Raw genomic sequence first — 17,037 nt, forward strand, 5'->3', positions numbered from 1 at the left:
TCTTTACTATTAGCCTCCAATGGAAATATCAATTCTACTATGAAATTTTTAGTTTTCCATCAACCTTTTCTTATCCTATCCATCTCCCCTTTCATCTCATGCATCTTCTTCTCAACCTGTTTTTCTTTATAAACATTCTTCTCTTGGTAAAGAGAGGCTATTTTCACATATCCTATAGAATATGCTAAATTTTTTCCCTAAAATTCCTTTGGGTTCCTAAAATTGGTAGCTTTTAGAAATCTGAGCTTTCAGGATGATGTTCCTTTCCCCTCGGTCTGCAATATTTTTCAAACTCCATGTTGTGCTGGTTCTTGTTTCTGATTTAAGTTGAAATCTTTAAATTGAAAGAGCTAGCAGACAGTGTGTGTTTCTCAACAGAGACGGTTTTCAAATTTCTCTTGGCAACACTCCTCAGAACTCCCTTCTCAAACTGCAGTTTTCTGAAAGATTGATATGCACAGCTTATAACAAAATTCCCTGTATCCAGGAGATGTTCATCTAATTTTCTCAGCTAGACTGAATTAGGATCTTTTCCAAGTAGCATTATCTTGAGTTTTGACCCCGGGTTATAGTTACATGTTAATTTGTAGCCACTTTCCAAGAATTAACTGCCTATGATTTGTGTTCTTACTGTCTTCATTTGAAAATTATCAGTAGCAAACTCGACTCACCAAATATTGATCAAGCACTTTTCATTTATCCATTGTTACACCCCATTCAGGCTTAAATCCTTCCTTGTAACCTGAAAGATCGGGGACATTTAACACAGGAATATTTTGCATCCATAGTCAAGGTTAAACACCACTAAGAAAGGGTTGTGTTTTGCTAATTGTTTTTATTTGGCATTTGTACTTCTGTCTGTAGAATGAGGAGAAAATGCTAAGATGTTAAGAGTGGGAGAAGAAAAGTAAATTGAGGAACTTAGTGGCAGCTACTCCAGGATATAGCCATTTAATTTAGAAAAGAGGTAGAAAAAGAGAAATTATGAAAAAAAAAAGAGCTGGCAGGCAAAAAAAGATTACATCCCTTAAACAATGCAGAAAATGTTCTTGGCCCCAAAAGTATTCAGGAGTGCCTTTCTCAGCCTCTTTGGAAGTAAAGATGGAGACCAAGATGCCTATTAGCAGGGTAAAAAGTGTATAGTTGTCATCTGTAGAAAAAAAATAATAATAATAATAAACCATCTAATTAGTATTCAACTTGCACAGAAACTTCTCTCTTAACCTCTGCTCCTTCTGCTTCAGTCAGCCCATGCTTGATTCACATCTCACCCCTATACCATTGTCCCAAAGCCAAGACATGCTAGTGGCCTTACTGACCAATCACTGACCAATGGCAGCCCCACTTTTCTGTACCCAATTTACAAGACACCTGCAGTCTGGAAATTATAATGGATTGCAGCTTTTATAAAGCATGAGCAAATGAGTCGAAGAGAGGATAGGCAGACAGTACAGAATTGTATTTTAAGTCATCAAGGGACTTCCCTGGTGGCGCAGTTGTTAAGAATCCTCCTGCCAATGCAGGGGACATGGGTCTGATCCCTGGTCCGGGAAGATCCCACATGCCATGGAGCAGCTAAGCCCGTGCACCACAACTACTGAACCTGCACTCTAGAGCCCACGAGCCACAACTACTGAGCCCACGTGCTACAACTACTAAAGCCCATGCGCTTAGAGCCTGTGCTCCGAAACAAAGAGAAGCCACCGCAATGAGAAGCCCATGCACGGCAACAAACAGCAGACCCCGCTCGCCGCGACTAGAGAAAGCCTGTGTGCAGCAAAGAAGACCCAACACAGCCAAAAATAAATTAATTAATTAATAAAAAAAAATAAGTCATCAAAACAAGCTCCGCAGGCATCAGGCTTGAGCCCAGGATTTCTGAGGAATGTCCATTTTTTCTTTGGTTCTGCAGCAATTTGAACTCAATATTCTGATCCCCAAGTACCAAATGATCAGTTTAACTACCAAAACAACCTACACACAAAAATAATGGAGGAAAAGAACAAAAAAGAAAGGGAAAATTAACTACAGAAGTAAATATACAGAAGAGAAGTTGAATAGTAGTCTAAAATATTACCCTACACATTTTTCTTCTGAGAAATTCATGTTTAACTTAGTAAATTTTGCACTACTGGGTTAATTCTAAGAGGCTGAGGCTTATTGCTCAAGGAAGAAGAAAACAAAAAGATCAAAGAGTAAAATTTGTGGTCTTGCATAGACACAAACCATAATCTTCAAAGCCATTAAAATGTAAGGTTTGTGCCCCTGAGAAAGAAAAATGTTTAGAAATATTCAAAAGCTTGGCTTGGACACTTAAAAGACACAGTTGAAATAAAAGGCCATAAAGTATATTCAAGAACAATAAATTGGAATAAGGACATATAATAAGGTATTTAGTAGATAATAAATGTTTGTAAGGTAATAATTTATAAGGATGTATAATAACTCTTATCCAAGCAACTAAAAAGTTTGAAGAGTGGTTAAGAGAAATACACAGTAGTTTGATACAAGGACCAGCACCATCCTTCCTCTAGCAGTTGAGTTGCCTATTTGATGTATGGGGTAGGATGTGGAAACATTTGGTAATAGAAACTCCAGTGAGGTCTAGAGTTACCAGAGCAGAGGAGGTTATGTGTAAACTTTCCAGAACGTAGCTCATGAACTTGCAAGGAGTTATGTCTCCTACGTGACATCTGAGTTGTAGACAAGCAATGACCGAAGGTGGCATCTGGGGAGGCTGACTGATACACACCAAGTCAGAGTATCTTTGACTCCCTACTCCACACACTCCCCCACAGGGCTCAAAGGGGTCTGATAATGAGCCAGAGGACCCAGCAGAATCCAAGTCTGGTTGGAGACGTTGCCAAGGGTACCAAAAACAGCTGGCTGACTTCCAAAAAAATGTGTGTTTTATTTCCGTACTGAGAGGTGACATCCCAGCTGGAGGCTGCATTTCCCAGTCCCTTTAGCATCTAGGTATGGCAGTATGTCTAGTCATTGCCAGTGGAATGAAGCAGAGAACTTTCCCATATTCTTTCCCCTTCTCTGGCTGGAAGAAAACATTCCAAGACCCCGAGTGATTGTTCCTGCGTACAGTTTGACAACCACAATGAATTCACAAGGGGTACCTAGGATATACTAAATATTCACAGGAAATAATATTATCAGTAGGACATACCACAATGAACTAAAGGGGGCACTTGAGATATTATAAATCTTTGAGGAAAACATAGTATCATCTGGGACACCGAGTAAATTACTACTTCTAAATTGTTTGGCCCTAACTAATTAATAAAAGAAACTGTTAGATATTTCTTTGGGCCTGCAGCCCCAAGAATGTATTATTGAGATGCTCGGGGCACTATATGAGCAAGGAAAGATTAGAACATCTGCCTTAGAGAATGGTGGAACCACAGGTGAAAGGACACTGGATTCTTACATTTCTACATGAAAGAAAGCCAGCAACTAAGCAACTCCCACATTGGTCTGGAATATGAGTCAGAAATATATTTTGGTTGCATTACTCCATTGAACTTTGGGAGTTTATTTGTCATTACCTAACTAATACACAGAGCACATAGGAATCCAGACCTGAGGCCAAGAGCCTCAGATGTCAACAGTGGATTCCTGCCACTGCTGTACCACAAGGAGGACGGAAGAGATGAACTTCATCTCACTGGAGGCCACCAAGCCAAGAAGATGACTCACAGAATAGATGCCTCCTATTCAATGCCCAGTCAATACATAAGCCCCTGAAATGACGATCAACCTCAGGAAAGGGGGAAAGAATAAGGAGGAGGTGACGTTTGCTTAGAATTTAGCCCAAATGAGACTGAGTAACCTTAAGTTTGGTATTCTCAAATTTCTACCATCGATAGATATGTGTTTGAATGCTAAATTAATCATACCTTTTGGACAAAAACCAAATTTACATGATGTACATTTTATTCTGGAACTGTAAAAGTTTGAATCCACCACATATATGTTACAGCAAGGGAAGAAACATAGACACAGGCCACTGTCTCTGTTTCTACAACTGGTCCCCCAGCTCTAGTTATTCGTGACTTCTCTTTTCCTGTTCCCTTTGCTTTGGGCCAGCATCCCAGCTGGTTGGCGTTCTTTGCCCATCGGAGTGAGGGGCCTGAGTCACTGGTGGGGCAGCCTAGGCGAGGTGACAGCACTTTAGTTAACCTTTTCAGGAGGACATGGTGGTACAAGGGACTCTCCTGAGCTCCTTCTACTGCCCCCTCCTGCTGAGTAGCAGTGCTATATTCATTCAATTGTCGGGCTCAGTCACTCTGACCAGCACTATAATCCTATTCTTGCCCGTTTCTTTCACAGGAGCCCAATAAAGGCCAGGCAGAAATTTAAGATTCGAATTCAGTGAAACAGTTATCGTGTCTCTTGGTGGAAACAGATCTCTTCCCTTGCTCACTGAAGCTTCAAAACCAATAGGGTCCAGATTCATGAAAACTTGGTAATAGGAATTGGGTAATGAGTGGTAAGTAGCCCAAACCACACGTGTCTATCTACTACCAAAGTGATAAAAACATTGCAGTCAACATCTTCTTTGGTTCCCCTCCCCTCAGCTTTGCTGAGTTTAGCTACTCATCTCCCTCCTGGATATGTAAACTGACAATTTAAAGAAGGCAAGATTTATCATCCTCGAATTCAGTGATTCTCAACTGAGGGCAATTTTTCTCCCTAGGGGAATGTGTGGCAATGTCTGAAGATGTTTCTGATAGTCACAACTTAGAGGGAGGTTCCAGTGGGTAAAGACCAGAGGATGCATAGGACCACACCCACAACAAAGAATTGCATGGCCCAAAAAGTCACGGCACTGAGGCTGATAAACCCTGATCCACTTAATTTGTTTACATGTATAACTTGCTTCCTGCACTAGAATGCAAGCTCTGTGAGGGCAGGGACTTTGTCTTGTTTACTGTTCTGTGCCTGGAACGTGGAAGTCAGCAAATATTTGATGACTAAATAATAGATGAATGAGTGTCTCTCATGCATCCGGCATCTTACACATGATCGCATCCAACCACTTGCTTCTTGGATTGGAAGGGTTATAAAGTGAAGGAGGGTGGTGGAGGGTAGCATGACTGAAATATTTGGGGTGGCACAACTTCCTTTAAAAAAAATTTTTATTATCTATTTTATACATATTAGTGTGTATATGTCAATCCCAATCTCCCAGTTCATCCCACCACCACCACCCCGCTTTCCCCCCTTGGTGTCCATATGTTTGTTCTCTACAACTGTGTCTCTATTTCTGCCTTGTGTTTTTCTAGATTCCACATGTATGCGTTAATATACGATATTTGTTTTCCTCTTTCTGACTTACTTTCTGACTTCCTTGAATGTCCTAATGTAGCTCTCTTCCCGACATGGCACAATCACAATGTTCATAATTTTCCTTCACTTTTATTTTCTAACTTGAAGAAAAATGGACATTGCAATTTTTACAGTGTTCTCAATTCCTTCATTCATGTCTATTCATTACATGATATTATCATCCAAGTACTGTGATAGGTGTTGTCACCAAACAAAATTATGACTTAGGACTCGTGTTTAACATTTTGCACAGAGATTTGATGTAATTGTTCTGTATCTTTTCTAGCGATTACAAATGTGTTTCCCCTTCTAGGAAATGTGCCTCTTTTCCTCCCTTCCCATTAACACTTCAGTTAAGCTTGGAAGAAAGATGGAGAAGAAGGGGATATCTAGGCCCCCAGCTGGGTTCCCTCACAGACCCTTAAGCAGAGCTCTATTGCGGCAGTAACGCCAGATTCCAGTACCTGTTTATTTATACAGTTTTATCCCTACTTGCCTGTCATAGACATGCTGTTAATGGTCTTTATGTCACTGGTACCTGACACAAAAGGTGGGCTCAACAGATGCTTACTGAATAAATAAAATGCCCTTTGCCTACTTCACAATGTCACCTAGGGCACCCTCTGCCAACTTCACAATGCTACCCAAGGCATAGTTTTGCCTACTTCACAATGTCACTTTCAACTGATCCTGCACAGAAATGGGGACTTCACAGGGGGGTTGGGGATATATCTGGTTTCAGACCCGTCTGAATCACTCGCCAGTGGTGGATCCAGCCAATGAAGACAAAAGCAAACGATCCAAAGTATTGAGCAACAGCCAATGGATTTAGGTTAAACAGCCTGAGATGGAAGGGCACTAATCCTGGAGTTAGAAGGACCAGTGAAGACCTCTCCAGAATGGCGAAGAATCGGAGCTGCGTGTAGGCAGGGGTATGCATTTCTCCACGGCCAGGGGGTCTCCTCCCAGCTGCTGCAGACGAGTGGCCGGCCCTAGAGGCTAGCCGTGTGGACATGAACTGATTTGTTCCAGCCCTGGGCCGCCAAACCGCCCGATGAGTGAGGAGAAAGCAGCGCGTAGCCTCGGCAGGTCCCAGAAGTTTAGGAGGGGAACTGTCCCAGCCCTGCCCACAGGGCGCTAGAGGGTCAGAAAGGACCCGCCCTTCCCCGACTGGGGCCCAACAGGGAGAAGGTTGTCCTCAAGGCCACGTGAGCCTTCCTCGCCTCTAAAAGCCCCAAACAGGCCGGGCTCATGAGAGAGGAAAGTTAAGGACGCCCCAACCTCTGCATCGCTGCGCCCCGGTACCGGCCGCAGAACCGCTCTGCCAACAGCCGCCTGGTCCAGCCGAGCGGAGATCGCGGCCGCCGAGCGATGTCCCGCCGCAGCCCGGACGGGAGCCTCGGGCTGCTCTCGCCGCCGGCCCTGCTGCTGCTGCTGCTTCTGGCCGCCGTGGTGCCGCCGGGCCTGGCAGGTGAGCAGCGCGTCCCGCGGGCAGCCCGGGCGGGGGGCGCCGGGAGGGGCCCTGGACGTCCGCGCGCTCCCCGCTGCGCCCGCGCCGCTCGGTGAGCTCCAGAGTCCGGTCAAGTTTACTTCCCGCGGGTATGTCCGTCTGGCTTCTGGGTGGACGCCAAGGAACGCGCTTCTGCCGGGGTTGCTCCAGCCCTGCTGGAGCTCGGGGATGGCCCCAGACGAGGGCATAGGGTGTGTGCTTCTGCGAACTTTAGAAGCGCTGGCCAGAATTCTTGGCAGACAAATAGGTTCGCTCCTGCACGACTCTTGGCTTTGCTAAGCCTTGGCTGGTCCTAAAAGCGTCAGCCAAAGGACATCTGAATATATTTATTCGCACCATAGAGAGGTATGATCCCGGAATGCCACTTTCTTTTTTTTTTTTTTTTTTTTTGCCTTAATTGACAATGACTTTGGTTTAAAATGATGAGAAGTGCAGCCTGGTATTGTCAGTTTGATATGTGCCAGGCAGCGTGCGGAAGGATTTGTGTTCTTTCATATAATGCTCACTACAATCCTAAATAGGCTTATTATCCCCATAATACAGATGAGAAAGTTTGAGACTGAGAGGTTTCAGTAATTTGCATAAAGATACACAGCCAATGAAGGCAGAGCTGAAATGCAAAAGGCCATTTACTTGACTACTCCCCTCTTAGTAAAACAGGTTTTAAAACGATTTTATTCCTACAGGTATTGACACTGACCCTTTGCCTAAAAAAAAAAAAAAAAAGTTTGGGCTTTGTCACTTTCACTCCCAATGAGTAAAACCAAGATTACGTAAGAAAAAACCTGAAAGACTTGAAAAGTAATATTAAGAGAGGATTCATTTCATTTTATTTCCTAATCCCTTTTCTGTGCTGACCTTGTGCAAGACTAGGGTGGGGTTCGGGAGAGCAACCCCTTCCTAAAAGCATCTACTGGTTCTTGTTCCTCCACCTTCCATCAACAAGTGTGTGAAGTCACCAGATTTCAAGGCCTTTGCTTTCGCAACTTGCCCATTTACCATTCTTAAATCTTTCCAGTCTTTGAAGCTGCCTGGGCTTCTGAGCTCAGAAGTGACCCATCCCAGGCTCCTGACCCGTGATTTGCCTGCACATTCTGGAAGTGGTGAAGTCCCCGTGCCACCCCTTAGCCCATTGAGACTGCTCATTAGGACACACCTGGGACAGGCTAGGGAGCGCCCTGGAAATGGAAATGGCTTCTGTGTCTGGAGTGCTGGCGGAATCTTCTCTCCCTTTTCTGTTCTTCTTTTGGATTATTGGGATTGTTTTTTTGTTTGTTTGTTTTTGTGTTTGTTTGTTTTTGTTTTTGTGCGGTACGCGGGCCTGTCACTGTTGTGGCCTCTCCCGTTGCGGAGCACAGGCTCCGGACGCGCAGGCTCAGCGGCCATGGCTCACGGGCCCAGCCGCTCCGCGGCACGTGGGATCCTCCCAGACCGGGGCAGGAACCCGTGTCCCCTGCATCAGCAGGCGGAATCCCAACCACTGTGCCACCAGGGAAGCCCTTGGGATTGTTTTAAATGTTTCTGTAGATGTGAGGGGGCAGCCTGAGGAGTGAGGTGGAGACATTGTTTTTCTGAAGATGGGGCACTGTTTATTCAAGAAAATACCAGCTGACAAGAAACAGCTTCTTAAACTGAGTTCCCCAAATAAGAAGCTGAAGCCATGCCAGGTGGAGGGAGTCAAGGCAAAGAGTGAGGGCACTTCTGCTGCAACTGATCCTGATGGCACTGTGCCCAGCAATCCAGAAAGACGTCTTATCATGGCATTGAGGAATGACTGGTGATGCCCACCCCGACTGTCTCAAAAGATGCGGTCTCTGTTTCCTTTGTTCCACCCATATGAACCTGTTTTCTAGTGCAGCTTTTGGGGTCTTTGTCTTACCCTCAACTGCTGGACTGCCAACAACTTTTGGGCAGAAAATGGGGCCTTTGCTACCCCTTGCTTTCCATGTTCTCTCTGAAATGCCCAGCTCAGTACTCAGCATTTAACGAGTGCCCGATAAACACTAAAGGGATTGTATTTTCAACCCCCTGGGATGAATTTTATATCTGCTAACATACACCTCTTTATCCAAAACCAACTTCTTTAATTTTTGAAAGTTACGTTGTAGTTTCATTATTCTAGAAATCGGCAAACAACTACCAATTCATCCTAGCCATATATTTCAAACTATTAGACTTCAGACATATAATCGCATTGCCTTTATATTTCCAGACTTTCAAGCCCCACATGTGTTTTTAGGATGTCTTGTATAATTTTTCTTTTCTTTTTTTTTTTTTTTTTTTTGCCGCATAGCTTGCAGCTCCTACCAGGGATTGAACTTGAGCCCTTGGCAGTGAAAGCTCGGAGTTCTAACCACTGGACCACCAGGGAATTACCAGTTTTTCTAAGTCATATGTATAGCGCAGTCAGGTTGTCACCAGGGAAAGAGATGGGTTGGTTGCCAAGAGACTCGTAAGGTGGCATGTGCCTTGGTAAAACTGGTTCCAGATCTGGCCCTGGGACTTGCAGGGCTAGACTCCAGGAATTCATTCTTTCCAGTTCTCCAGAGCTGATCAGATACAAGGAAGCTGATTTGTCCTGATAAACACACGTCTATTCATCAGAATACTAATTGTTGTTCATTTTTATCAGACTGGTTATTTGTGTAGCCTGCTCCAGGCACATCCTCACTGCAATCAAACTACACAGGATAAAAGAATATCAGGGATTCTTAGGCTGGGGACCTGATTCATCTGCATCTCACTAGGACTGGATACTTCAGTTAGCCGATGGGTCCCCCTTACCAGACACTGCTTGCCCAAAAACCTGGTCACCAACTCCTTTTCCACTCTCCCATGACTCACCAGTGCCACATGAGACTAACAGATTGCCTCTCTAAAGAGGCTAATCCCTTTATGTGGCTGTCGGGGAGTTTAGAGTCCTGGGAGTTGTTCAGTCTCCTTAACTGATATAGCAGACCTATGGCTGAGGCCAATCTCGATTGATCCTTTATCTCTGAGAACTTTCTTATTTCCAGATTCCCTGAGGAAGTTGCTCCATATGTTCACTCTTTCTATGGCAGGTCTTCATTCTTGGAAGTCAAGTATTAGAGAGATATGATGGAATTCCAAGACAGAAGCTGTAGAGCCAGACTGCCTATGTTTGAATCCTGGCTCCAATACTTACTGACCACATGACCTTTGGTCAATTATCTAACCTCTCCATGCCTCAACTTCCTCATCTGTAAAATGGGTATTATAATAATATCTATATCATAAGTTTGCTGTGAGGAACAATGCCTGGCACATAGTAGGGGCTATATAATTGACCAGCCATTGGAGTTGCTTTTCTCTGAAAAGGCATCGTGGATCTCTTGATAAGGCAAAAGGATTGCAAAAGGATTGTTATGAAAACAGAATTTTTTCTTAATCATGGCCTAACATTTCAGGGAGTTGGGGTCCATACCAGCACATTAAGCAGCTGTTTCAGAAAACACTTTCCTGGGTTATAACTGTCTGAAATCATCTTGATTATTTTTGCCACAGTGCAATTTTTATTAACCATGGCTGCTTTAGAATTTCCCAACACTTTTCTGTCTTTCTGAGACTCACTAAGTCTTCCTACAGCTCATCCCCATTGTCTTAGTGTTTTAGAACCAAAAGAAGACAGCGCTCTGTGTGAACTCAAACATTTTCTTGTGCTCTTTCTATACTAGTTTTTTTTTTTTAATGTGGTATCTTTTTGTTTTGAACTTTTTATTTTACATTGGAGTATAGCTGATTAACAATGTTGTGATAGTTTCAGATGCACAGCAAAGTGACTCAGCCATACACGTATCCACTCTCCCCCTAACTACCCCCCCCCCAATCCGGGCTGCCACATAACATTGAGCAGAGTTCCCTGTGCTATACGGTAGGTCCTGGCTGGTTACTGGTTTTAAATATAGCTGTGTGTATATGTCAATCCCAAACACCCTCACTATCCCTTCCCTCTACCCTTACCCCCTGGTAACCATAACTTCATTCTCTAAGTCTGTGAGTTTGTTTCTGCTCTGTAAATAAGTTCATTTGTATCATTTCTTTTTACATTCCACATATAAGCGATATCATACAATATTTCTCTTTCTCTGTGTGACTTACTTCACTCAGTAAGACAATCTCTAGGTCCATCCATGTTGCTGCAAATGGCATTATTTCATTCTTTTTAATGGCTGAGTAATATTCCATTGTATGTATGTACCACATCTTCTTTATCCATTCCTCTGTTGATGGACATTTAGGTTGCTTCCATATCTTGGCTATTGTAAACAGTGCTGCAATGAACATTGGAGTGCGTGTATACTTTCGAACCATGTTTTTCTCTGGATATATGCCCAGGAGTGGGATTGCAGGGTCATATGGTAGCTTTATTTTTAGTTTTTTAAGAAACCTCCATAGCGGCTGTACCAATTTACATTTCCACCAACAGTGCAGGAGGGTTCCCTTCTCTCCACACCCTCTCCAGCATTTATTGTTTGTGGACTTTTTGATAATAGGCATTTTGACTGGTGTGAGGTGATATCTCACTGTAGTTTTGATTTGCATTTCTCTAAAAATTCGCGATGTTGAACATCTTTTCATGTGCCTCTTGGTCATCTGTATGTCTTCTTTGGAGAAATGTCTATTTAGGTCTTCTGCCCATTTTTTGATTGGGTTGTTTGTTTTGATGATATTAAGCCACATGAGCTGTTTGTATATTTTGGAGACTAATCCCTTGTCGGTCACGTCATTTGCAAATATTTTCTCCCATTCTGTAGGTTGTATTTTCACAGTGTTTATGGTTTTCTTTGGTGTGCAAAAGCTTTTGAGTTTAATTAGGTCTCATTTGTTTATTCTTGTTTTTATTCCCATTACTCTGGGAGATGGATCGAAAAAGCTATTGCTGCAATTTATGTCACAGAGTGTTCTGCCTATGTTTTCCTCGAGGAGTTTTATAGTGTTTGGTCTCACATTTAGGTCTTTAATCCATTTTTTTTTTTTTTTTTTTTTTTTTTTGCGGTACGCGGGCCTCTCACTGTTGTGGCCTCTCCCGTTGCGGAGCACAGGCTCCAGATGCGCAGGCTCAGCAGCCATGGCTCACGGGCCCAGACGCTCCGCTGCATGTGAGATCTTCCTGGACCGGGGCACGAACCCGTGTCCCCTGCGTCGGCAGGCAGACTCTCAACCACTGCACCCCCAGGGAAGCCCACCACCATTTTTTTTTTAATAGAGAAGATTCCAGTTGCTCCTACAACTTATATTTCACAATCTTTTGATAATTTGGCTTTAAGAGGTGGCTAGAAAATGTATTAATAATGTTATTATGTAGGTTTTTTGTACTACTGTGAAACAGGAATTTACTTAATGTGGTTAAAAAATGAAACTAATAGAGGTAGTGAAATTATGAGGAAACTTGAGTCTAAAATTTGAAACTCTCTGTCTGTATAGACAACAGATATGTTATCATCTTCTTGGGGAAAATTGTGAAAGTCTCTTGATTGAGAGAGACAGTCTTGCTCTGAAATTTGTCCTTCAGTCTTGCACACACAGCTACAATTCCAACATAAGGTAGTGTCGAGTTACTCAAACCAGACCTAAGATATCAAAATTCTAATCTGCAATTAGAAATTAAGAATTAATATACTGTAGATGTGATGTGAATCTGTCTCCAGTGGTGACCCTCCAGCCAGTGTGAAAGTTGGGGATTTAGGTGGCCATATAATAAAGCATTGTGTTATGCCCAAAGGAGCCAATACAATGAGATTTAAGATGCTACCCCTCATTCTTAAGAAGTTTGTAATGAAATTTATTGGACCAAATACATATAACTAAAGAGTGATCTAGATGAGCGGTGAGCTGAGTGCTGAATCAGAATGGGGCAAAGTTGACTTTCTGTTGGTAAGACTTTTGGCAAGAACTCTGAGTTAAGCCAGCAATGAAGAATAGGTACATTTTTAGGAGATGAAGGAAAGAGATCATTCCAGAGCCAAGCAAATCTCCAGCATTTTTATGTATTAGTATTTTGTTTCCTTGAAGCTCTTTTTTTTTTTTTTTAAACTAATCCCTTTCAACCTGCCTTGTGTATCAGGCACATTATTCATCCCACCTCACATCTTCTCACCTGCCTTTTATTCTAGTTTCTCGTATATAAGCTGAGGCACCTCACCTCAGCCAGACTGCAGGAGCCCCCTGCCTTCTACCTCAGAGCTTCTCCAAAATCATAACTGTTTAGCACTGGAGCATGTGCAAACCTGAGAGTGAAGGATTTAACACCTCATTTAACACTCCCTTTGACCTATGTAGGATGGGAGCAGTTGGATAAATGCTCCCTCTTCCATCCCTGGGATGGGATCTTCAGAGGCTTATTCTGCACACCTCCTTGGACCATCTCAAAATGCACCCTCCTGCTTTCCCTCCCTCCCTGTTTCACTCTCCTGGCCCCCTACTCCTGTTCTCTGGGAGCACTTCCCCAAAGAATTCTCCTTTCATCAACAATCCCAGGCTCTGATTTCTGGAGGGAGTGAGAGCTAAAATACCTACTTACAGTTTTGCTGCCTAGAGGTTGATTATTCATGAATCAGTTATATTCTTAATGACTCTGATGAAGAGACAAAGCAAATCTAAAAACCAGGTATCAATTTACTGAAAGCCCTTTCGAAGAAGGAAAGGTGCAAAGCCAAGGTACACAGAGGGATCCTGAATGACCATGCTCATTGAGCATAAAAGAGAAACGCAATTCAAGAATCACAGTCAGTAAACTATTAGCTAAAACCAATCTGGTTAGATTAAGTTGCAATTTTATTGTTTTTATATTTTTCTCTGACATATTCTGCCTCTGCTTTCTCATGTTTCTTTTTTTCTCTAACTGACTGACTATATCAGGCAAAAATTGTATTGCTCAGGGTTGAAAACTACTTCCTCTTTCATAAATGAGGTGCTAGCAAACTTAGGTTCCAAATACGGGAAAGAGTGATTTAGGCCACTTATGCTTATTTTACAAATTCTAAGACAGGGTTAGGAATTATTTTTCAACTGAAAACTCAGAAAATATTAGAATAAACAGGTAAATAAAAGAAATTCAATTTGGGTGTTTTGGTTTTTAGAGAGAAATAGGAAAATGATGGGACCTCTTTCATCTTTATTTACAGAAGAAAAATACTCTGTTTTTAGAAAGTAATATTCCCATTCATTCAACAAATATTTATCAAGTGCATTGATTCTAAGGATGTTGATGTTAAAAATGTTTAAATCTGGGACTTCCCTGATGGCACAGTGGTTAAGAATCCTCCTGCCAATGCAGGGGACACAGGTTTGATCCCTGGTCCGGGAAGATCCCACATGCCACGGAGCAGCTAAGCCCGTGCACCACAACTAGTGAGCCTGCACTCTGGAGCCTGTGCTCCGCAACAAGAGAAGCCACCACAATAAGAAGCTTTTGCACCGCAGCGAAGAGTAGCTCCCGCTCGCCACAACTAGAGAAAGCGTGCACACAGCAATGAAGGCCCAACGCAGCCAAAAAAAAAAAAAAAGTTTAAATCTCCTTTTCATGACTCTAGAGAAAATGTCAACACGTGGTCCTTGCCTCTTGGGCATCTGAACGTCCTCTAGGCTCCTTACCCAAGCTTGAAGACATATGACTTGAGTTATTTTAGATTAACTTCTGTGAATGTTCAGATAGATTTCACTTTTGGGTCAAGAACACACACAATTAAACTAGATTCATCAAAGAAACATTACTGTGCCAGCTACAGCACTCCCAGGACAGAGGGTCATAAGCAGAAGTGGCCCCTGCCTTCACAGAGCGTGTATCGAGCTAGATTGAGATTAGAATTATGTGATATTTTTCTACCTTTTTGCTATTACCCTTTCCACACCATTCACCTCACAACATGGAGATTTTTTTTTTTAAATAGAAAAGCATAAGGCTTAAATTATTCGAGGATTTAAGAAAATCAGAAAAAAGCATGGGACTGGGCAACCAGGAAGAGTTGATACATGGAGAAAGCATTGAGGAATGGAGGACATCAATTAGGGGTAGCAGGAGAAACTCAGATTTTGGCTTAATTCTCAAAGCATTTCCTAAATTGGTCAGTGTGTTAGCAGTAAATTTTTCTCATTGAATTCTCTTGAGGACTGGGTAAAAGTTTTTTTTTTTTCCCATGCATGGGGGCACATGAGTGTCAAAAAAGCACAGATTTACAAAAGTTTATTATTTGTGGTCAGAAAAATAGGTAGTACCAGTAACAGTGAAACAGCCACCCTTTTTCATTTCCTACAAAGCTCACTGGAGGTGAGGGTGGGAGAGAATGCACGAGAAAAGCTGGGGAGGGGTTGAGGCTGTGGCATTTGTGTCCCAAAATCAGTTTGGAAAACATACTTATTATATTTGGGAGGAGAAGAAAGGACATATCTATGGATGATGCCCACAATTGTCCAACTGTGGTCAATTGACTTAGTAACAATTAGACTCATTCATCACCAGAAGCCTGTTGACAAGTATTCTGTGCCTGCCTATGTTTATCAATGCCATTACTTCCATGTTACCGTTTGTTTTTTTTTTTTGCGGTACGCGGGCCTCTCACTGCTGTGGCCTCTCCATTGCGGAGCACAGGCTCCGGATGTGCAGGCTCAGCAGCCATGGCTCACGGGCCCAGCCGCTCCGCGGCATGTGGGATCTTCCCGGACCGGGGCACGAACCCGTGTCCCCTGCATCGGCAGGTGGACTCTCAACCACTGCGCCACCAGGGAAGCCCCATGTTACTGTTTTTAAAGAAAGCCCACCAATGTGGTCATGACTCAGTTCAGAATAAATTGACTTTCCCACTCAAGATCATTCTTTAAGGGTCATAATCAGCATTAACTGATTAGCATAGCTTGACCAAGTCCCAGTGTATCACCCTCTTAGGCCAAGGTGCCACGATGCTCTAGTATTAAGTTTCTAATTTTAGTGCTCACTTTCATAGACAATCTTTGCATCAAAAAATATAAAATACTGAGTCAGTTTTGAATGTGGAAAATAGATAACCATATATAAATATTTAATCTGAGCTTTATAGTATCTTAACCACTAAAAACTTAGTGTGTCCAAAACTAAACTCATATTCCCTCCCAGACCTGTTTCCCATCTGCTCCCTCTCTCAGTGATGATACAACAACCATCCACTGAGTCACAGCCTAGAATCTGAGTCATTCTGGCCTCCTCCCACCTCTTTGATGACCTTAATAAGTTTGTCTTTAACCTGAGCAGCTGTACAGTGGTTTCTTAGGCAGAGAAATAAATGCACTACATACCATTTCTTTTCTTCATTTCTTCTTTTTTCTTTTCTGTCTCTTCGTAAGTCTTCCTTCCTTTCATAGATGTTTATTGAGCACCTGTTGTGGGTCAGACACCATATCAGGTGCTGAGGAAACAATCTCTGGCCTCGAGTTCATAGGCTAGAAGCAGGGGCAGACATATAAATTACATTACAATGTGATAAAACTGGAAGAAGACCTGCTTTCAAGGTACATGAAGCTTGTAGAGCAAGCCAGTCCCTACAAAGGGGGTGTTGCTTCCTGAGTCTTAAATAGCAATTTTGAGATTGCTAGGCATTTAACAAGGGAGAAAATGTCAGACATAGGAAACAGCATATGCAAAGTCAGAGGTGCTGCACCAGCTCATGGCAGGTTGGAGAGCTGTGTGTGCAATGGTTTCAAGATCACAAAGTGCATGGAGTGGTGGATGAAACTAGATAGGTAGGCAGAAACCAGGTCATGAATGTCAAGAGGGTAAGTCAAAGAATTTTAATTCTAGGAAGTAGAAGCCATTGAAGATTTGGGGTAATTAAGTAAACAAATCAGTTTTGCATTTTAGAAAGGTCACTCTGGCAAAGTATGAAGAATGGATTAAAGGTCAGAGAGACCTGGAAAAAAAGCCTCTTCATAGTTCAGACTAGTTGTGTTACCAAAACTAGCATAGAAATGTAGAGCTAAAGAGGCACTTACTAGTGGTAGAGATATTTAGGAGGTTTTGATTAAACATGAGTTATGCAGGAGAGAGGAAATCTGGATGGACTTGGGTTTCAGGCTGAAAGATCACAGAGCTAGAAAGCAGAGGATGGAGGATGGATTGGGAGAGAATATGAATTTTGTTTTGGATATTTTTAATTTCTAGTGCTGATGGAATCATCCGGAAGGTGTTATCTGTTGTG

At 42.6% G+C, this 17,037-nt stretch overlaps 1 protein-coding gene across 1 annotated transcript in view; it reads left to right on the forward strand.

Moving 5' to 3' along the window:
• Positions 1 to 6,711: 6,711 nt before the first annotated feature.
• PLBD1 (phospholipase B domain containing 1) overlaps positions 6,712 to 17,037 on the forward strand; it is a gene marked incomplete at its 5' end in the record, with an annotated part of 56,329 nt that continues 46,003 nt past the window's right edge. The window contains one exon of the mRNA XM_079715326.1: positions 6,712 to 6,811. Within this exon, the coding sequence (XP_079571452.1) occupies positions 6,712 to 6,811 (100 nt within the window). The remainder of the gene's footprint in view (positions 6,812 to 17,037) is intronic.

This window comes from Hyperoodon ampullatus (assembly GCF_949752795.1).
Source record: "Hyperoodon ampullatus genome assembly, chromosome: 11".
NCBI classification, from domain to species: Eukaryota; Metazoa; Chordata; class Mammalia; order Artiodactyla; family Ziphiidae; genus Hyperoodon; species Hyperoodon ampullatus.